Consider the following 23167-nt stretch of genomic DNA (forward strand, 5'->3'; position numbering starts at 1 on the left):
GCAACCCAAGAATTTCTGCATTGGCATCCCCAAAAAGCAATTGCCATGCAAAGGAGAAAAAAAATGCACCCTTTTAAATCTCCTTAGTTATCTTCTTTAAAAATAACTTCCCAAAATATTGATATTATGTCTGGATATCATGACTCCTGTGTTTCAATTTGTTTCCTTTACTGATGTGAATAAACATACACTCCTCTTTCTATTTCCATACCCTCACGTGCAGCCCCGACATGTGCCATACCAAACCAGGTGGCCTCTATAGTATTGTAATCCTGCTCCAAGATGAATTTCCCCTGCAGGTAAGAAAACAAGGGTAAAGTCAGTGATTTTCAAGAGATCTCCTTATCCCGGGTTTTGTTTAGGAAACTGCCATGAAAGGGAAGAGCAGTTGTGTTCCTCAGTTCATCCTTTTTTGAAAATTACTGGATGATCATCATGCACCAAACACTTTGGTAGGTACTGTAGATACAAAGAACCAACTCTTCCTTCAAGAAATTATACAGGGTACCAAGGGAGAGAGAGAAGACTGAACTTTCATTTACCATACTATGTGAAAAGTAAATAAAGTACAGAGGGCCACCTATTCAGCCCTTGGGGAGCTTTGAGCAATGCTCATAACAGTGTACTCTTAAAATAGGACCTCTGAGTGAGTGCAAAAAGCAAGGAGATAGTTGTGCAGAGTAAGGTCTGTTCAGAAAATTGGAATGATCTAGTGTGGCTGGATGGGACCATGTCTGCGAGGAAGTTCCAGAAGGGACTGTAGAGGTGGACTGGGGCCAGATCATGAAGAGCCTTGTGCCACATTAAGGAGGTGGAACTTTCACCTGAAAGTGATGGGGAAGCACCAATGGATTTTAGGCAAGTGACCAGATTGTGTTTTAGAAAAACTATTCTGGTAGTTATTAGTAGGAAAGATGGAATTTCAGGGAAGAGTTGGTGAGATTGAAGAAGATAAACAAATTGAAAGGCTTCTATAATAATAAAATAAATAGACAATGAGGGACTAAAACAGAAAGTTATTGCAGTTAAGAGAGAGTGCACTAGAGTCGACTGCCTGGGTTCAAATCCTGGTTTTACCATTTACTCGACGTGTGACGGTTGGGAAAGTTACTTATCTGTTCCTTAATTTCCTCATCTGCAAAATGGACCTCTTCAAGGAGAACTACAAACCACTGCTCAGTGAAATAAAAGAGGACACAAACAAATGGAAGAACATACCATGCTCATGGATAGGAAGAATCAATATCGTGAAAATGGCCATACTGCCCAAGGTAATTTATAGATTCAATGCCATCCCCATCAAGCTACCAATGAGTTTCTTCACAGAATTGGAAAAAACTGCTTTAAAGTTCATATGGAACCAAAAAAGAGCCCGCATCTCCAAGACAATCCTAAGTCAAAAGAACAAAGCTGGAGGCATCACGCTACCTGACTTCAAACTATACTACAAGGCTACAGTAACCAAAACAGCATGGTACTGGTACCAAAACAGAGATATAGACCAATGGAACAGAACAGAGTCCTCAGAAATAATACCACACATCTACAGCCATCTGATCTTTGACAAACCTGAGAGAAACAAGAAATGGGGAAAGGATTCCCTATTTAATAAATGGTGCTGGGAAAATTGGCTAGCCATAAGTAGAAAGCTGAAACTGGATCCTTTCCTTACTCCTTATACGAAAATTAATTCAAGATGGATTAGAGACTTAAATGTTAGACCTAATACCATAAAAATCCTAGAGGAAAACCTAGGTAGTACCATTCAGGACATAGGCATGGGCAAAGACTTCATGTCTAAAACACCAAAAGCAACGGCAGCAAAAGCCAAAATTGACAAATGGGATCTCATTAAACTAAAGAGCTTCTGCACAGCAAAAGAAACTACCATTAGAGTGAACAGGCAACCTACAGAATGGGAGAAAATTTTTGCAATCTACTCGTCTGACAAAGGGCTAATAACCAGAACCTACAAAGAACTCAAACAAATTTACAAGAAAAAAACAAACAACCCCATCAAAAAGTGGGCAAAGGATATGAACAGACATTTCTCAAAAGAAGACATTCATACAGCCAACAGACACATGAAAAAATGTTCATCATCACTGGCCATCAGAGAAATCCAAATCAAAACCACAATGAGATACCATCTCACACCAGTTAGAATGGCGATCATTAAAAAGTCAGGAAACAACAGGTGCTGGAGAGGATGTGGAGAAATAGGAACACTTTTACACTGTTGGTGGGATTGTAAACTAGTTCAACCATTATGGAAAACAGTATGGCGATTCCTCAAGGATCTAGAACTAGATGTACCATATGACCCAGCCATCCCATTACTGGGTATATACCCAAAGGATTATAAATTATGCTGCTATAAAGACATGCACACGTATGTTTATTGCAGCACTATTCACAATAGCAAAGACTTGGAATCAACCCAAATGTCCATCAGTGACAGATTGGATTAAGAAAATGTGGCACATATACACCATGGAATACTATGCAGCCATCAAAAAGGATGAGTTTGCGGCCTTTGTAGGGACATGGATGCAGCTGGAAACCATCATTCTTAGCAAACTATCACAAGAACAGAAAACCAAACACCGCATGTTCTCACTCATAGGTGGGAACTGAACAATGAGATCACTTGGACTCAGGAAGGGGAACATCACACACAGGGGCCTATCATGGGGAGGGGGGAGGGGGGAGGGATTGCATTGGGAGTTATACCTGATGTAAATGATGAGTTGATGGGTGCAGCACACCAACATGGCACAAGTATACATATGTAACAAACCTGCACGTTATGCACATGTACCCTACAACTTAAAGTATAATAATAATAAATAAATTTAAAAATAATAATAATAATAATAATAGGGTTGTTTGCAGGTTAAATGAGTTAAAATATGTAATATATCTGCATCAGTAGCTGGCATATGCAAATGCTCAATAGATGTTAGCTATAACTACAGCAAAGCGAAAGCAAGGAGGATGCAGAAGAAAGGGAGAAAAATGGACATTGAACATGTGTGAGAGATGATTCCAGGCATATTCCAGAATTGTGGTTTAAGTGACCATGTGGGTAGACACTGATGGTGTAACAGAGTTTAATGGGAAAGATGATGAGTTTAATTTCAGATGTACTGAGTTTGAGTTTCTTATTGTATATTCAAGCAGAGAAATCCTTTAGGAAATTGGATATATGATCTAGGATTTAAGAAAATAGTATCTTGGACAGAGATGTAGGTTTGTAAAAATTGGGTAGTATAAGACATGAATTTATGTGGTCATGCAAGAATGTTCACAGAGTGAGAAGAAAAGAGTACCTGAGGACCAGATGCTGGCAAACACCAATACTGCAGACAGTAGAGAAGAAAAAGAGACTGCAGAGAAGCCTGAGAAGGCATAGCCACAAAGAAGCGTGAGGAAGGACAAGCACAAAACAGTGAGAAATATTGCCAAGATTGACTAAGTTGGTGGGGTTCTGGGTGACACAGATTTGCTAGTTGTCTCCTCATGGTCATAATTGGCTTCCAAAGAAATCGAAGTTTTGGCTGCCCCAAATCAAAATGACATTTCCCATCCTCCCATCCAATTGGTGTGGCCATATAATTAAAGCCCACAATGGGATATAAATGAAAGTGTCCCATGACAATATCCAGGAATTTTCCTCAAGAGGCAGATGACTCAGCCTTTACGCTGCCTTCATCTTTGTCTCCATCTGCTACCTAGGATTTGGATACTATTAATACCTTTACTTTGTCCACGAATATAACGGCCACCCCTTGGTGAGTGGAGCTGTGAGCTGGAAGGAGCTTGCATCCCAGAGCACCTTGTGGAGTAGAGCTGCCATACAGCTCCAGAACATATGCCTTCGAACTTCTACACATAGAGAAATCAACATCTGTCTTATTATGCTTGTAATGTTTTGTTTTTGTTTTCTCTTTCTCCCAGCTGAACTTAATTCTAATCAACTCACTGTGTTTTGTTTTGTTTTCTCTTTGACAGGAAAATATTTTGGGAGAAATCCTGATGAGTTAAGGCCCCCTCTATACTACCCATTTTTACATTTCATTTAAAAATTCTATGAAAATATGACATGAACTGTTAGTTATGGAGGATTTAAAGTTGGATGTTGCTTGTATTAACAAGAAAAACTATGCAGTAAGTTCAACTCTAAAAACCAACTAAGATGATGTTTACAAAAATCATTTTAGTTAAAATCTCAAGTATAAATTATGGCCTGAGGTATATTCTGAAAGAAAGTTATCTGTGGTTCTAAACAAAACTTGTTGTCAAGGCAGGGTATTTAGAATACAGAGAAGGGGGTGGGATGGAGAAAGGGTAGAGATGGCCCACTCTCTGGAAAGAAGGTCTGAGATCTGGGTGCAACAATACAGGCCTCTGACTGTCATTTCCCTGAGTGACACACACGGTTGAGTGAAAGTGCCATGACATGCCATCTCCAGTGAAAGAGGTTTCCTGGCAGCTTTCACCTCGAGTTCAAGAGTTGTTCCCCACGGTCTGCTTATCGTCCTTGGATGGGAGCCCAGCCGCCATGACTAAACAAGGCAGTAGATTCGCCAGCCCAAATGCCAGATCATCTGAATACTTTCTCCCTTTCTTTCCCAGCCTCATTCTGTTCCCCAAGGAGCATAAAACGAGGAGAGGAAGTGAGAAGAAAGAAACTGAAAGAGTAAATGCTGTTTGAACAAGCCACACTCCCTTGCCTTCAGTCTCATTTAGCTTCTACCTAAGCTAGGGGATGAAATTGGCTGCTGAGGATACCCAAGAGACCCTGGCTAGGGTTATAATATTCAAACCAAATACAGGTGGCAGGTGAGACATGCAGCCACGCGATTAAAACAAGTATATCCCTTGAGTATCAATTTTACTAAGATATTTGCAGGAAAAAATGCTGGTTTCCTAGAAGAGTAGACTGGAAAAATGACATGAATTCTTACGACAAAATGAGATTTCCAAGTTATTTCATGCCTATGGCTCTAGCTTCAGGTCATAACTCCACATTTCCTGGTGCTTATGATATTTCTCTTTTGATATCAAGAATATTTTGGTAATTTTTTTTTTCAAAAGCACTAGAGTAAGATAAGTTCAGGAAAAAAATGTGTCCATTCAATTTGACAATTCTGAGGTCCCTGGTGATATGGTAATAGCATTTTTAGAGGACTGGGTTTACGAGGGAATGAGAGATGAGGAAGTAGGACCAATGAAGGGAGCTGGACCCTAAAGAGAGAAACGGAGAAAGGAAAGGAGCAGAGTGGAGGATGGGGACCTGTCATGGTCATCTCTGTGTCCAGTGCCAGGGAGGACAATGTCATAATTGTGGTGGGGCTCTCAAAGAAGGGGCCATTCTGAAGCTAAGGTGGCATCCACCCAGCACATCTGGCCATGGGAGGTGGCTAGCAGCTGAGCAGGACAAACTGGGGGATGCTAGTGGGCTGTGGAGAGGGTCAGTGTTGGAGAGGAAAGAGCTCTGGCCTGTATTTGGAACAGCTAGAGTCCCTTCTGACTGTGTCCAGAGTTACTAATAATGTAAATTGGGCAAATCAGCCCTTACTGTTTTTGTCTCAGTAATGGAATAGATACCTTTAATTATTAGTCCAGCTCTAACATTCATGAATACAGCTGTATATTTTGATGATAGCTCACAGTCTCTTCCTGAACCTTGGTTGACTTCCTAGACACTAACTCCAGGTTGGGATTCTTTAACAACTGACATCTTGAGGCAACATTGGTTCTCTGAAAAAGTGAAGGTTTTGGCTGGCTGGATCAGGAAAAGGTACAATAAGTTTTTTTAATGTAAGGTTGATAACACTGAGGAAGACCGTGTCTTAGACCAATTCATGATTTTCCATTTATCTTGTTTTAGTAAATACTTCTCTTGAGAAAGCTTGCCTCTTCTGCAGCTAGTTACTCTATATTACCTAGCAGCCTCTGGAAATGGTACTGACTGTTGACATTGACATTTGACAGTGACATTGACCACAGACAGACTTAGTGATGACAGTTACAACGATCATCTCCTTTTCCCTCTGTGTGCCAGCCAATGCACTGCACACTTACTATTATCTCTGATTTCATCCATTCATTAAATAGTTATTAAAGACACTGTTCTGGGTGCTGGTGACACAACAGTCACAAAACAGACTAGAATTCCTTCCCTCATGGAGCGTACATTCTGGAGGGGTTTTGCCCAATGTTTGATATTTTCCTGCCATGGAAGTGTTGTTATCTCCATTGAAAAGATGAACAAATGAATGTGGAATCCATTGCTATTTACTTATCTGTTCCTCCTTCTTCCAAATGCATAGAATTTGGACTGGTAACACACCCAGTTAAAAATATTGACCTTTCCCCAAATCTCTGGTATTTAGATGGCCAAGCATGTGTGGAAAGGTGTGTTTGTGTGTGCATGTATGTGAAATAAAATAACATGTGTGCAAAATAGAATGAGATATATGTAGAAGTCACTGGAGAAATGGTTATATTCCCCCAAAATGAAAAAAACCTTCTGAAGAGGTAGTTTTGCTTCATTGCCTTTAGGAAGTGATGCCTGGAACTGGAGTAGCCATCTAAGGGATGATGCCAAAAGCCACATGCTGAGCATTGTGAAGGCAAGAGCTTCAAGGAGCAGCAAGCAGTTGCACTAGTCCTGGACTCATGAGTTATGGATTTCTTGTGACGTGAGAAAAATAAGCCTCTTTTTGGTCAAACCCTTTTGAACAGGTTTCCATTACAGGCAGGCAAATGCAATCCTCACTGGCTCAAGTGACTTTGCTCACAGCCATCAAACTAGTGATGACAGCCAGGATTAAGATATGGATCTGTTTCACTTCAAAGGCCATGTTCTTTCCAGGCTATTGGGCACCTTCAAGGTCTGTTACTCTTTCTATGTACTTCTCATTTTAGCTTCCTGGAGGCTGGGAAAGTGTTCAGAAACTCACAGACTCTCACATTCCTTCCTGGGATTTAGAAATGTATTTCTATGTGTATCTTGTGCAATATTTGACTTTTCACAGGTCCATTCAAATCTGACCTCAACTCTCCAGTACTCCTGGCACAGCTAAGCCACTGACTTCCACTGGCAGGCTCCATTAGCATAGCGTCCTAGAACTTACCATTCTCCTCAGAAATCAGAACTGTAAGACTTTTTACTAAGCCACCTTTATTTTATTTTTATTGTAAGAAATAAGTCCTCGCAGCACTGGGACCCATATTCACCCTGCTCAGGAGACTGGAAGTCCATCTCCCATATCACAGCCTGGTACCTGCTAACTGCTGATTTTTCTCTTTCTTATGAGGATTGGTGTATCCCTGATCCTGAAAACCCCATTTCCCCATTGTCATTTTCTCTGAAGCGGACAGCTTTCTTGTTACTTCCAACATCTGCATTCCGATCTTTCAACTGTTGCATCTGGGTGTCCCCCAAATCTCTGTACACATAATTTTGTCAAATCTTCATAAAAACCATATGGGATAGGTATTATTGCCTCCAGTTTCCAGATGAGAAACTGAAGTTCAATTAGGTTTTGTAACTTGCATGAGATCACACATCTAGCAACAGGACAAGCCAAAATGTAACCCAAGTCAACCTGATATTAAAACCCATGTGTTCTTAAACTCTACACTGCCATCTAAGTGGAAACAAGAGCCACATCTCATACTCCCACTATAAAGATTGAAAACCCATTTCCTATCTAGACACTGTGCTTAAGTCAAGATTTTAAAATCCACTTTGTATCTTGACATGACAGTACAGACAACTTCCTCAGAGCTCTCAGATCTGCAAGCATATGCCTCTGTGTTTAAACTTAAACCTTATCCAAACCCCAATGTTATTATTGAGTAAAATTTTCCTCCTCGTTTATCTAGGTATCAGGAAAATTTCCCCTTTGGCACTACAGCTGTGAATCACAAACTCTCATTTGTGCCATCTAAGGACAAAGAAATGGGACGCCTGTGCTTTTCATTTGTGATAACATAATTTTGGAAACATCCCACCAACAATCAGTTTATCTTATGGAATATAAGTGCTTTGGTAAAAGGTTTAGTCATGGAAATTGCCAGTGAACTCGTATTGGTGTGTCTTCAACGTTTGGCTCAGAGAGGCCTTCTCGGCACTATGCTCCAGTCACATAGGGCTGCTGCTGTCCTTTTTCAGAATTTCCTGTACTCTTGCTTTGAGACCTTTACCCTATTTCTCATTTAGAAAGCCTTTTGCACCCAATCTCCACCTTTCTAAATCTTTCAAGTCCAAGCTCAAAAACCACCTTCCAAATCTAGTTTTCCCTCACCATTTGAGTTGAAATAAATTAATCTCTCATCTGTTAATCTGTATTAGTTAGCAATTACCGCAGGAAAAAAAAAAAGAATCTCTCCAAAACTTAAAAGCTTAAGACAGTAACTGTTCATTTGCTCACAATTGTATGGGTCAACAATTGGGCAGCGTTTAACTGGCATTGATGGGGTTTACTTCTATGTTTCCCGTCAGTTGGTGGACTGGCTGTGGGCCAGCTGGCCAGTCAACAAGGACCTTACTCTTAAGCCTGTGGCCTTGGCTGTGTTGCTTGGAATGGCTGGGCAGTTTGGGCCTTTCCCTTCACAAGCAGAAAGCAAAAGTGATAATGCTATTGTAGAACATCATTTTGCCTCATTTCATTGATCAAAGCAAGTTGCAAGGCCAACCCAGATACAAAGGCTAAGGATATTAAAATGAGACTCCAATTGATGCTTTTTCAAATATGGCCTCATTGTCCTAATTTTTTAAATAAAATTTTCTGTAATTTTCCTCAAAGTTGAAATTTTATGATTAGTGAATCTGGAAGTATGAACATCTTCAATTGGGTTTTCTCTGTAAATCATGTTTTTCAATTTTTTATTTTGAACTAATTTTTGATTTATAGAAAAGTTGAAAAAAATAGTGCAGATACTTTTCAAATACTCTTTACCCCGCTTCACCGATATTAACATCTTACATATCAAAATACGATTGTCAGAGAAGGAAAATTAACTCTAGATTTCTAGATAAAGGTGACCCCTGCTAAGTTTCTCAATGTAAAGTTACCATGTTTCTCTTTGAGGTTAATAATTACTTGGGGAGAAAGTTTGAGAATATGAAAAGCATATTTTTCCTCTAACTTTCACCCACTAAACATGACATCAATCAGTAGGTTTTGTCTGTAATAGTTGACTGTAGTGTTAATGTAATGTGAATGTGATTTTCCATTTCCTTCGTTTTTCTTTTTTTTTTTTTTTTTTTGAGACGGAGTCTCGCTCTTTCATCCAGGCTGGAGTGCAGTGGCACAATCTTGGCTCACTGCAAGCTCCACCTCCTGGGTTCAAGCGATTCTCCTGCCTTAGCCTCCTGAGTAGCTGGGACTACAGGTGAGTGCCACTCTGCTAATTTTTATATTTTTAGTAGAGTAGGGTTTCACTATGTTGGTCAGGCTGGTCTCGAACTCCTGACCTCGTGATCCACCCACCTCAGACTCCCAAAGTGTTGGGATTACAGGCGTGAGCCACTGCGCCCAGCCGTTCTTCTTTCTCTCTATATTTATTAATTAAAATCTGTAAGGAACAGCTGTCCTTTCTCCACATTTATTTATATCAGCAAGAACTCATTGAAATTTTTGAGGGTTATAATTCAATATCAGCATATTTATTTAATACTGAAATTTGTAAACCATAATATTTAAAATTGAGAAAATACTTTATAAACAAGGAAATATCTATTGAACTCAGAAAATTATGGTAAACAGAAACTTTTAAAATTCTCATTATCTATACGTATTAAAACAAGTAAATATTTGAACTGAAATATTTTCATAGGCATTATCTTTTTGCTTCCATTTGAATTGTCTTCTTTCATTCTCTCTCTCTCTTTTTTTTTGCAAAATAAAACTCACCTAATGAGTTGTTTCTATTTGTAATTTTGGAATATCTTCCCAAATGTTGAGATTGTGAAATCTGGTACAGAATATTACTTTATCCTACTAAAGAGGAGCTCCATCAAAGGCTTCTCTTCATAAGTCAGATTTTCCAAAGTATGATTATGGACTTTCAAAATTAAATATTTCATACATGAGCTCTCATTGCTTATTTTTTTTAACTTATTCCTTGTTTTCATAGGGATACATTTCAATGTCTTCCTATTTGCAATTTTGTTTTTAATAATTATTATTTGTGAAGATTAAAAATTGAAGTTGTTTTCTCCATTTGTTGAGCACCTTAACTAAAGACTTCCAACTGATTTTTAACAAAATGCAATTCAATTTCAGAGGCCTTGTTTACAAAAATAGTCCAATGCCATGTTAGGACACTTTGGTTGATTTGTAAAGTGGTGCTTCAAAGAATCAAATATTTCCAAAGACTGATTGATGACCAGCAGGAAAGAGAGTGTATAGTGTCATACATAAGATTATTTTTAATTCAATATCAACTTTATTCTTCAGATATTGTTATTCACTCTAATTTTGTGTATATAAAAATAAATGCAAATTTTCACTATAGTTTTTACTTCAATTAATAAATTCCACAGCTTCATCATATATGCACCAATCATTTTCAAGTACACGTCTGCTCTATAGATTTTTATTTTAATAAAAGCATTGTTTTACTGTGATGCTGTGCTCCACTAATATTTGTGTTCATGTTATCATTTGCCGTCACAATGCTTAATTTTTAAGTTAAAGTGACAGTTGCATTTATAATAAGGTCAGACAATTCACCATTGACATGATAAACTTCTAAAAGCTTTTCTTTGGTTCTGTGAATTGGATTTTTAAAACTTTAACTGCTATTGGAACTATTATTCGATTCATCTGCTCACACTGATATAAAACTGTCATCATTTAACTGTTTGCAGTACTCCTTTGCTAATGGTGCCAACTCATTAGTAACCGTTGTTTTATATTTCTCATAGGCCTAAGGAAAGTCAGAATTAAAAATGAATGAAATTAATTTAGGAAAACTGTTGTCTGACCTAAATGAAAAGTCATGCTGCATGGAGTGATATGTAAACACACCTTAAGCAGCTGCAAGCATTTCATCACTTGCTTAGAGCACAGTCTTTTAAAAATAATGACTAAACTTTGACATAGATATTGCTGCTGCTTCGGCAGATTTCTATCTTCTGATCGTCTGTGGTCAATGATAGCATTGAGGACCCTTTGGTGGATGGTATTTTGTGTGTTATAGGCTCAGCAACTCTTGAGAAAAAGAAAATCAAAATTTTTCTAAAACATTGATATGGTTTGGCTCTGTGTTCCCCCCCAAATCTCATCTTGAATTGTAATCCCCATGTGAGCGGAGAGGGGCCTGGGGGGAGGTGATTGAATCATGGGGGTGGACTTTCCCCTTGCTGTTCTTGTGATAGTGAGTGAGTTCTCATGAGATCTGGTTGTTTGAAAGTGCGTGGCACTTCCCACTTAGCGCGATCTCTCTCTCTCTCTCTTTCTCTCTCTCTCTCTCTCCCCCCACCCCTGCCACAGTGTGAAGAAGGTCCTTGCTTCCCCTTTGTCTTCTGCCATGATTGTAAGTTTCCTGAGGCCTCCCAGTCTTGCTTCCTGTTAAGCCTGAAGAACTGTGAGTGAATTAAACCTCTTCTCTTCATAAATTACCCAATCTCAGGTAGTTCTTTATAGCAGTGTGAAAACAGACTAACACAAACATGAATATATTAAATTCTTGTTTCTGCAAAGGTTTATTTCAGAATGAAACATAACCAAAAAAATTGTAAAAGAGCTGTCAATTTATAACATGCAATAGGTAACCAAATTACCGTAGCAAAAGCCTCTAGACACTCTGTAGCATGATTGCTCAGGCCCTATTTTCCATACATATTTTATTTACATCTTTTCTGTAATAATGTGTAACAACGTGTCCCATTAATTCCATTGTCTGGCATCCTGATGGCTTCATGCCTCTCATAGGTCATGACATGGGCCACCCAGCATGGGTCATGACACAACTAGCTGCCACACCCAGTAGATGGCAGGGTCTGCAGCATCCAACACATCCACCACCACCAGAACAGGAAGGAGTTGCAGTTTCTAGCTGTTCATATCCAAATAGCATAATTTAATCAGCCAGTTCCCTGCATGTGGCAATTCAAAGAAAGATATAACTTTCCTTGAGACTAGAAAAGGTTGGCATAGGAAAGATGGACTATGTTTCAGAGTTTATCGTGTGTTACAGTGAGAAATGTTAACTGCACATGCCTTACACTCTACTAAAAGAGATTGTGTCAGAAGTTGACATATGATGTAAAGGTCTTATAAAACTTCTTCTGATGCAACTAATAACAATAATAATTTTTTGAAAAGGAAAAGTCCATGACAAATGCTAAACTGGACTGAATGCTTACATAATACACTAAAATCAGTATGCTCTAGACAAACCACGATACATGGTCACCTTAAATCTGGAATTGTTTTTGACTTCAGCACATGAATCAACCACTTGTTTATGCTTTCCTCTACATTTCTCTTGAAATGACCCCCTTTTTAAAATTTTTCACTGCATCTTCCTTAGTCTCAATGCTTATTACCACATGCCTACGTTTCTTATAATAACCTATTTACTGGTCTAGGACTCAGTTCCTCCTCTGCATTCTCTTCAGACCCACCATATTTTTCTTTCTCCAGAAACTTTTGTGTCTCATCACACCCTTGCTAGAAATATTTTAATGGCTCTTTATTACCTGTAAATTCCAAACTTCATTTCCAAGTGCTGCCAGTCCCTACTCTGCACTTTCAGATTCATTTCTCACTTCTTGCTTACATCAGTCCTTCACTCCAGCTTGATCACTCTTCATTTCCTAAACACGCTTGGCATTTGACATTCGTTTGGCACTAGTTTTTCATACTGTCATTTCCATTTAGAATCTTCTCCTCAACGTGGACCCTATTGTTGAAATAGAACCTATACTTTAAGCCCAAGTAACGTCTTCAAGAATCCTTCGAGTCCCCATCTAGAAATGTTCTCTTTATCCTCTGAGGTTTGCAGTAGTGTAGAAACTGCTTTGATGGTGTATTATACCCATACCTTCAATTCAAGAAGCTGTTTGGTTGAATGTTTTTGAAGGACAAAAATGAGCTCTTTCACCTTTTGATACCAAGCGATGTCATACAATACCAAACCCTGTGAATATGCTGCTACTTCGTAACTATTCATTGATTAAATTAATAAATGAATGTCCAAGGAATTCACACTAATGAATTAGTGTGGTGGTGAGTAGAGTTCTTCTTTCAGGAAATATTTTTGCAATTTGTTGGGGACATTTCATCACAAAGAACAACTGAATTTAAACCTGTCTGTGGAAGAAATCTTTCTGAGTGGGCGGGCCTTATTGCCCAGTCATTTCTTTCACTATATTTCATATCTATGACCAGCTTTGCTCATTAAACTTTGGTTCTCTACAGATATTAAACAAGACAAGTTTCATGCCATTTTTATAACTCTAACAAATAAAAGGTAACAAAGACATAATCAGTAAAGACATAAGGTGTTTGTGTGTAGTCTGTGTGTGTGTTATCTCAAAGGATCTACATCAAACAAGTGGTTACTTATGAGGAAGACAGGGGCATTGGAGGGATATATGAAAGGAAATTTTACCGTTACTGTATGTGCTCCTGAATTGTTTTCGTATTTTTGTAATGAGGTGTTATTTTATATTAAGTGTGAAATAAAGAAGCGATAATTTAAAAAAACTCTTAGTCTACATGGCACTCTTTGCATGATGTCTTAAAGTGCAAACTGCCTTTATGGAATTCATAGCACTTATTCCCTTGGAAATTCCCAAGAAATGGAGAGCATACAAATTTGGCTCAATACTTTTCAAATTATATTTTCTGTTGTTACTTCTGAAATCTTACCAGAGTAAGAAAATAAATATATCTGATTAAGAGTAAAAACATAGTTGGAAGGTAAATAATATAGAAAAAAGGAAAGCATCAAAAAAGTAGAACTTGTGTAAATTTTTAAGAACTTACATTCCTTTAATAGTTTTACATTCCTCATGTAAGAAATTTATAATCTAAAAAGAAATTGATTCATGGGCATAAGATCTAAAAAACATTGTGATGAAAAATCAGTAAAGCTATTAGAATATTTAAATAATTAATTCTTTAAGGATCAAGTAAGTGTTAGCCATTAAAAAATTACAGAACATCTGGAAAGTAAAGAGATTGAAAGATTGGAAATTAAAAAGCAAATGGTATGTTTTGTGCTACTGAGGGACTTTGCAAATGAATATAAACCCATTTGAAAATAAATACAGAGTCTGTATAATTACAATGAGCCCAAAGATGGGTTTAGCATTTATGTATCTCCTGGGAAGCATGGTGAGTCAGGAACAAAAAACCAAAGCAAAGGGAGGTTATTAAAAAATTATTTCCTGTTGTATTGTAGAACTCAAGAAGAGAATAAACATACCAATTACTTGCATGGCCGGTTCCACGTCTGTTGTGGCCTCTTCCAACAATGACAGCAGCTTGGCTGATATCTGATGCACGGACTCAATGTTGCTAAACAAGCTATCCACATCCAGCCTATCAATCTGAAGAAACAAAAAACATTGAGCTGATAGAGAAGCACTGTATTTAGGATGTTTTCTCCCGCTAAACAGTAAGCATTTTAAATGCCAGCCCATGCTGTCTCCATTAACCATTTCTGTTAACATTCTTATTTAGGAATTCTAGAGTGCAGTTTGCTTTTTTTTTTTCCCCAAGAAATTGGGATGATGCATCTGTTACTTCTGTCTTTTTAAAAAACGTTGAATATGTTTTGTGTTGAACATACATCTATATATTCCTATAACAACCAGAATGGGAAGATTTGAGCCTAATTGGTGTTAACTGCCCTCTATGAGGGTATGTAGTAGTGTGTAAGGATTTAGAATATTTTACTGCTTATACAGCAGAAGTCAGACCTTACCCGAGGCAAGTAACTATTTTCAAAGCTGGTTTTTAAATCACAGATGTTTGAAAAGTGATGACAAGTAGATGTGCTGGGTTGCTTTTTCCTTTTTTTTTTTTTTTTGCTTGATATAAATGTAAATGGAAATCATTAAATATATTCTACTAATTAAGCATTCATTATATTTTGTTATTTCATGCACACCCTTAACAACCAGTGTAATTATTCTTAGATCTTATAGCAAGTGTTTATAATAATTTATTTATTCATTTATTCATCCTTTCACCAAATATTTTCTGAGAAGCTTCTATGTACCAAGAATTACAAAAGAAGCCAGATTGTGTCATAGGTAGTGATTGGTTAGTAGAGGAATGGACAACTATCCTCAGCTATCTGAGTATGGTAAGATATGTGCTCTGATTTTGATGAATCTTTTTTGACATCATTCCCTTGAGTTTAAGTTGGATCTCCTTTCATAATCAAATAGTGACTGGTCAGGCCACAGCCATATTGGTGCAGACTCTACTGGGCAACATCAGGGAACAGGAGTAGGTGCCTTTTACTCATGACTTATTGTGAATGAGGTCATAGGTGGATAATTAATTCATTAATAATCAACTCATGGAGGAGTAGCACAAGTGAAAACCAGAGTTGCTGGCTTAAAGTCAGCTCAGCAAAGTTAGGGGTATGAAAGAGACAGAGAATTCAATTAAAGAAAATGTACCAAGAAATTAGGGGAATTAGGAACAAGGGAGGTATGAGGGAGATCTGGAGGAATTCTGCAGACGAAGGCCAACAACTACAGCTTTTTTTCCATTATTTCAGACTCAGTTTCTTTAGGTGTGTGTGGGGTCTATTTAAGGGGTAAGGAAGAAAGCAACCTGCTCATCTTTTTATCCCATCCCTTTTTGACATTGTCCAATCTACTGTTCTCCATTTTAGATACCAATATTATTTTGGTAAGGATATTCTATCATTGAACATGGAAGCATGACTTCACATTGCACCTTTCCAAAATGTGGTGACTATGTCAGTTATTTCTTATGCAATATGGTTTTTCTGTATACAAGTCTTTCAACCATCTTGGGAAATTTTTCACTTTCCCATCATTCATTCTGTCCTCAGGATAACTCACAGCCTCATTTGTAATCAAATTCATATGCTCAATGCAAATCAAAACCACAATGAGATACCATCTCACACCAGTTAGAATGGCAATCATTAAAACGTCAGGAAACAACAGGTGCTGGAGATGATGTAGAGAAATAGGAACACTTCTACACTGTTGGTGGGATCGTAAACTAGTTCAACCACTGTGGAAAACAGTATGGTGATTCCTCAAGGATCTAGGACTAGAAATACCATATGACCCAGCCATCCCATTACTGGGTATATACCCAAAGGATTATAAATCATGCTGCTGTAAAGACACATGCACATGTATGTTTATTGCAGCACTATATCAATAGCAAAGACTTGGAATCAACCCAAATGTCCATCAATGACAGACTGGATTAAGAAAATGTGGCACATATACACCATGGAATACTATGCAGCCACAAAAAAAGGATGAGTTTGTGTCCTTTGTAGGGACATGGATGCAGCTGGAAACGATCATTCTCCACAAACTATCCCAAGAACAGAAAACCAAACACCGCATGTCCTCACTCATAGGTGAGAATTGAACAATGAGATCACTTGGACTTGGGAAGGGGAACATCACACACCGGGGCCTATTATGGGGAGGGGGAGGGGGAAGGGATGTCATTGGGAGTTATAACTGATGTAAATGACGAGTTGATGGGTGCCGACGAGTTGATGGGTGCAGCACACCAACATGGCACAAGTATACATATGTAACAAACCTGCACGTTGTGCACATGTACCCTAGAACTTAAAGTATAATTAAAAAAAAAAAAAAAGAAACCAGCACCATGCTTCCTGTATAGCCTGCAAAACCAATTAAATCTCTTTTCTTATAAATTAAAAAAAAATTCATATGATCATATGCAGTGGTTTATTTCAATATAGGATTAGACAACTTTTAAAAAACTAATTTTATGTATTCTGAAATTGTCTATGATTCCATACTAATTACTACATTATAATCACTATTAGTTCTTAGGGTCTTTAATCCAGCATCACAAAATGTTCCTTAATTGACCATTCACTTTAATAGGAGATGGCACATATGGGTTTTTGCTTGTAATCTAGAGAGGTTCAAGACTTTCAATTTCTATATTAGAAAGTATATTTAATATTATAGAAAATATTTAAAAGACACATAACAGTTATATGGATTTGGTTAATTATTATTTAATAATAAATTATTAACTAGTTAACATGAAATTGTCATTTAATAATACTTTACTATTATCAATGGCTCAAATGTAATATATCTCTGAGTACCACCGATTTAACACATCACTTATCCTAAAGAATTGCCTCATGTGTTGGGTATTAATTAAATCCACAAAGATATAACTTTGAATAATTCAAGATGTTTTCCAAAAGTTGTATGTGAATCAAAGTTTTATAGATTGGTTTATTTCAAATTTACTGATTGTATATTTCTTAAAATCGTTTTTGAAATAAATCCTTCTAATATGTAAAATTTCAGCCCCTAATTTACTTGCTTTATAAGATAAACTATCAGCAGTAAATCATGCAGTGCATCCCTATTATTATTTCATTTTGCTGTGGAAACTTTATTCTGAGAAACTTCGAGTGTTTCATATTTATTATTTCATACATGACTCCAACTTCTTTGTAAAGGTTGAACCATCTTGAAGATACAGAAAATAATGCAGGATGAAGAGAGGAGCCATGCTCAAACTCATGCAAAAACTTCAGGGGAGAACCGGATTCAGAAACTGACCTTTTCATTCTATGCCTTCGTTCATTACCAGCAAATATTAATAATGAATACTTTACTATCTCCATTTAGATTCTTTGGTTTGTTCCTGAGTTTTTTCACCAAGTTGTCACTCCTACAATTTATTTCTCAAGGTCACTATCCTGTATATCTGTTTAATTTAGATTATGAATCCATTTAGAAAGGATCCAATTCTACATTTTATCTGTAATCTTAGCTTAGTGCAACAAATATTAAATAACAAAAACATAGATTTTAATTCCACCTCTTCCTGAAGGACAGAAAGGATTAAAACATCAATTGGCCTGATTTCAAATGCCCATATCACCATGAGCCCACAGGGATTCTGTGAATCATAAAATTAATTCATATCCAGTCACTGCTATGCCAAGGAAAAAACAAGTGCCTGCTACAAATAGGCTTTTAAAACTGATAGATGATTTTATGATTACTGATATAAATTCAAAGAAGCATGTATTTATATTTATTAATCATTCACTGGAAACAGGTAACGCTCTAAAGCTTAAGTTGAATTACATTTTAAATGGATTAAAATTCATTTTTTTAAAAAAAGACAGTCTGAGTACACGCTATTCTAAGTCAAGTCAATACATAATAATTCAGACTTACAAAACATAAAAAATAAAGGCCAATGTTTCTTTTTAAAAATTTTCTTCTAAAAAACATGGGATACGTGTGCAGAACATGCAGGTTTGTTACATAGGTATACATGTGCCATGGTGGTTTGCTGCACCTATTAACCCATCCTCTTTGTTCCCTCCTCTCCCCACCCATTCCCTAATAGGCCCTAGTGTGTGTTGTTCCTCTCTCTGTGTCCATGTGTTCTCATTGTTCAGCTCCCACTTATGAGTGAGAACATGTCGTATTTGGTTTTCTCTTTCTTTGTTAGTTTGCAGAGGATGATAGTTTCCAGCTTTATCTATGTCCCTGCAAAGGATGTGATCCAATTCCTTTTTATGGTTGCATAGTATTCCATGGTGTATATGTACCACATTTTCTTTATCCAGTCTATCATGGGTGGGCATTTGGGTTGGTTCCATGTTTTTGCTATTGTAAATAGTGCTGCAGTAAACATACGTGTGCATGTGTCTTCACAGTAGAATGATTAATATTCCTTTAGGTATATACCCAGAATTGGATTGCTGTGTCAAATGGTATTTCTGGTTCTAGATTAAAGGCCAGTGTTTCAATCGGCAATTTAATTTGTTGCTTTACAAAAGTACTTATTGCAAGATATACTTCAAATAGCTAGTTCCCATTACATTTAAATAATTACTAGGTTTTAAAATCAGGTAATGTGATGCCTCCAGCTTTGTTCATTTTGCTCAAGGTTGCTTTGGCTCTTCAGGGTCTTGCATGGTTGCATATACATTTTAAGGTTGTTTTTTATTTATATGAAACACATCATTGGAATTTTAGTAGAAATTGCATTTAGTCTATAGATTGCTTTAGGTAGAATGGATATTTTAACAGTATTAATTCTTCCAATTCATTAACACCAGATATCTTTCCATTTATCCACGTCTTCTTCAAATTATTTTATCAGTGTTACTTAGTTTTCAGTGACTTCAAAATCTACTACAAAGCTTTAGCAATCAAAACAGCATGGTACCAGCATAATAACAGACACATACACCAATGGAACAGAATAGAGAGCCCAGAAATAAATCCACACTTTTACCGTTGATTGATTTTCAGCAAAGATATCAAGAACACACAATGGGAAAGGACAGTCTTTTCAATACATGGTTCTAGAAAAACTGGCTATCCACAGGCAGAAAAATGAAATTAGACCCTTACCTCACACTAAATCAACTCAAAATGAAGACTTAAACATAAGACCTGAAATTGTAAAATTACTGGAAGAAAATAGAGGTGAAAAGCTTCATGACATTGGTCTGGGCAATTATTTTTTGCATAGAATCCCAAATCACAGGAAACAAAAGCAAACATAGACAAATGGTATTACATCAAACTTAAAATCTTCTGCATAGCAAAGGAAACAATAATCAGAGTTGAGAGACAACTTGTGAAATAAGAGAATACATTTACAAACCACACATCTGATAAGGGGTGTTAATATGCATAATATATAAGGAACTCTACTCAGTAAGAAAGCAAATAATCCTATGAAAAAGTGGGCAAAACTAATGGATACTAGGCTTAATACATGAGAGATGAAATAATGTGTACAACAAACCCCCATGACACATATTTACCCACATAACAAACCTGCACATCCTGCAGATGTACCCATGAACTTAAAATAAAAGTTAAAAAAAAAAAGAAAGAAAGAAGATACAGGGCGACTATAGTTAACAATAATTTATTGTTATGTTTCAAAATAGCTAGAAGAAAATATTTGGAATGTCCCAACACAAACAAAATTATAAATGTTCTGAAACCCATACTTGAAAATAAATTTTAAAAAGAAATTATAAATGTTGGAGGGGATGAATATCCCAATTACTAAGATTTGATCATTACACATTGTATACTTGTATCAAAATATTACATGTACCCTGCATATTTGTACAAGTTTTATGTATTTATAAAAATTAAAAATAAGTAAATAAAAATAAATTAAATTACAAAAATGGGCAAAAGATCTAAATAGACATTTCTCAAAAGAAGACACAAAAGTGGCCAATAGGTATTTAATGCCCAATATCACTATCATCAGAGAAATGCAAATTAAAATCACGATGAGATATGACCATATACTTGTTAGAATGACTACTATTTAAAAAGATGAAGGAAAACAAGTGTTAGTGAGGATGTGGAGAAAAGTGAACTCTTGCACACTGTTGGTAGGAATGTAAATTAGTACAGCCATTATGGAAAATAGTATGGAGGTTACTCAACAAATTAAAAAGGTTACAGCTAAAAGACGGCTGTCTAGAAAGTGGGCCCTCATCAGACACTGAATCTGCTGGCATCTTGATCTGGGACTTCCCAGCTTCGAGAGCTGTGAGAAATAAATTTCTGTTGCCTACGTTACCCAGTTTATGGCAATTTTTTAAAAATAGAAGCCTAACTGGACTAACATAGTATGTAAGTTTCTATCTTTGGCAGTCATCTTTGTGGAGAACTTGTCTGTGAAAAAGTCACAAAGAGGAAAGCTAAGCCTGGCAAAGTCTTGTTAACCCTTGGATCTAGCCTTGCCTAAAGCAAGAAATCCTATTCCATAAGCTGACAAAGTGTCTTTTTTTTTTTTTTTTTGAGATGGAGTCTCGCTCTGTCACCCAGGCTGGAGTGCAGTGGCCAGATCTCAGCTCACTGCAAGCTCCGCCTCCCGGGTTCACGCCATTCTCCTGACTCAGCCTCCCGAGTAGCTGGGACTACAGGCGCCCGCCACCACGCCCGGCTAATTTTTTGTATTTTTTTAGTAGAGACGGGGTTTCACCGTGTTAGCCGGGGTGGTCTCGATCTCCTGACCTCGTGATCTGCCCACCTCGGCCTCCCAAAGTGCTGGGATTACAGATGTGAGCCACCGCACCCAGCCCAAAGTGTATTTTTATTTAAGCTAGTTTGAACTTTATTTCTGTTACCTACGACCCAAAGAAGATTAATACACTTCTAATTGTAGCCAGAATGTTGCTTTCTCTAGGAAATATTTCCTGTTCCTTGGTTAGAATTAACTTCTCTTTCTCCCACACTTCCATGACTCTTGTTTCATATTACTCACTGCTTATATGGAAGCCCATTCTATTTATCAGAAATATTTATTAATTTAATTTATCTGTCTCTATGACAAAACTGTGAGTTCCTCTAAGACATTTGCCTTTGTGAGTACTCTACTGTGTCTAACACAGTTCTGGGTATGTGCATAGTTACTCAGTAAAAGTTTAAAAATATGAACTGAATTGAATCTGTACAATTTAAATGATCTATTTACTCTTGTAGGAGCCAAAAATGAATATTCTTTGTAATCACTTCACCAGGCTCTGAATAACAAGCATGCAAAGATCAAAAGTGGTTTAAAGGCAAAAAAATTACCTAATTTAGTTGTTCACAACTATTACATGGATATTTTATAATTTTCTACTTAATTTTGTCTGCAAAGGCACACTAGTGTGCTTATTTTGGCTGTTGGTATAACTGGCTAATTTGCTGATGGAAGCCAGCCTTCTCCTACTTTACACCTGGGACATGTCTGTTTACAGGTTTCTGTTTAACGAGCACTGTATGAATCGGCCTAAACCTCATCACAGGGAGGAAAAACCAAACATTCTTAGGTGTCTTGCAGACAAGTAAAAGCAAGAAAATACAATCACCTATAATTCTACCACACAGAAGTAGCCACTGATACATTTTCAGGTATGTTTTTCCAGATAATTTTTCTCTGTGTGTCTGTGTGTACATCCATACAAAAATTTATATACTTCTAATAGAGTTTACAGTTTTTGCCTTAACAACATAACATGAACATCTTTTCATGTCAGTAATTTCCTTCAGTTGCACTATTTTTAATGTCAACATTATGTGGAAATACTGTAACGTACTTAACCATTCATAAAATTTGAAATCTAGATAGATCACCCTTTTCATTATTATAATCAGCCCTCTTTGCTAAACTCTTGTTCACACTCATGTCTATCACTGAGCTAAACTTATTAAATTTTTAAAGGATTTTAAAAAGTATTAACAAATAAGCATTGTTTTTTCTTTCTGACAACCAATGGATTTAAAATTGTCAGTTGGATATTGCTGTCCTGACCTCAGTTGGAACTATAATTTTGGGCTCCTAATTTGATGATCAAAATCACACAATTTAAAAATTCTATATATATGTGCATGACATATATATTTAATACAACAATTGTAGAAGAAGGGAGAAAATAAACAGCACTGCTTTCAAGGGCCACAGTGATTGCCACCAACCAAATCATCCTCTGGAAATTGTTTCTAGAAAAGTCCTCAGTGTTTGGATTCAGTGTAGTTTGGCAGTAAATCCAAGTTCAAATAGGGCCCCAATTCTGGGCTCTGAACTTATGTAGTGATTACATTAGAATTAACATAGGGCAAATTCTCCTTAGCCATCAACTGATTTGGTCTAATAGAACTTTGATGCCATCTACTCCTTCTGTAGGGCAGTTCCACACACAACATTTTGGTGAGGCCTGAATGCATCCTCTAAATTAGATTGATCCATTATTAATGCTGAAGCCATCAAAACCCAATGATATTGAGACTGTAGTAAGTAAGGTGGAAGTGGAAGAAAGCTGCCGTGCGTTGCAAAATATTTGAGAAGTGGAGACCCAATGGGGACATTCTGAGAGGATAAAATAGGTTTTGTTTTATTTTTTAGTGAGGAAGTTGAGAAGA

At 36.9% G+C, this 23167-nt stretch overlaps 2 protein-coding genes across 2 annotated transcripts in view; one reads left to right on the top strand and one right to left on the bottom strand.

The window, feature by feature from the left end:
* The window catches only part of PPA2 (inorganic pyrophosphatase 2), a 1020900-nt gene that overhangs the window by 767761 nt on the left and 229972 nt on the right, over positions 1–23167 (top strand). The gene's annotated exons all lie outside the window — the stretch shown is intronic.
* The window catches only part of ARHGEF38 (Rho guanine nucleotide exchange factor 38), a 126242-nt gene that overhangs the window by 47293 nt on the left and 55782 nt on the right, over positions 1–23167 (bottom strand). The window contains exon 3 of the mRNA XM_050791481.1: positions 14461–14584. Coding sequence (XP_050647438.1) covers positions 14461–14584 — 124 coding nt within the window. The remainder of the gene's footprint in view (positions 1–14460; positions 14585–23167) is intronic.

The sequence above is a fragment of the Macaca thibetana genome, chromosome 5 (genome assembly GCF_024542745.1).
Source record: "Macaca thibetana thibetana isolate TM-01 chromosome 5, ASM2454274v1, whole genome shotgun sequence".
Classification (NCBI taxonomy): domain Eukaryota; kingdom Metazoa; phylum Chordata; class Mammalia; order Primates; family Cercopithecidae; genus Macaca; species Macaca thibetana.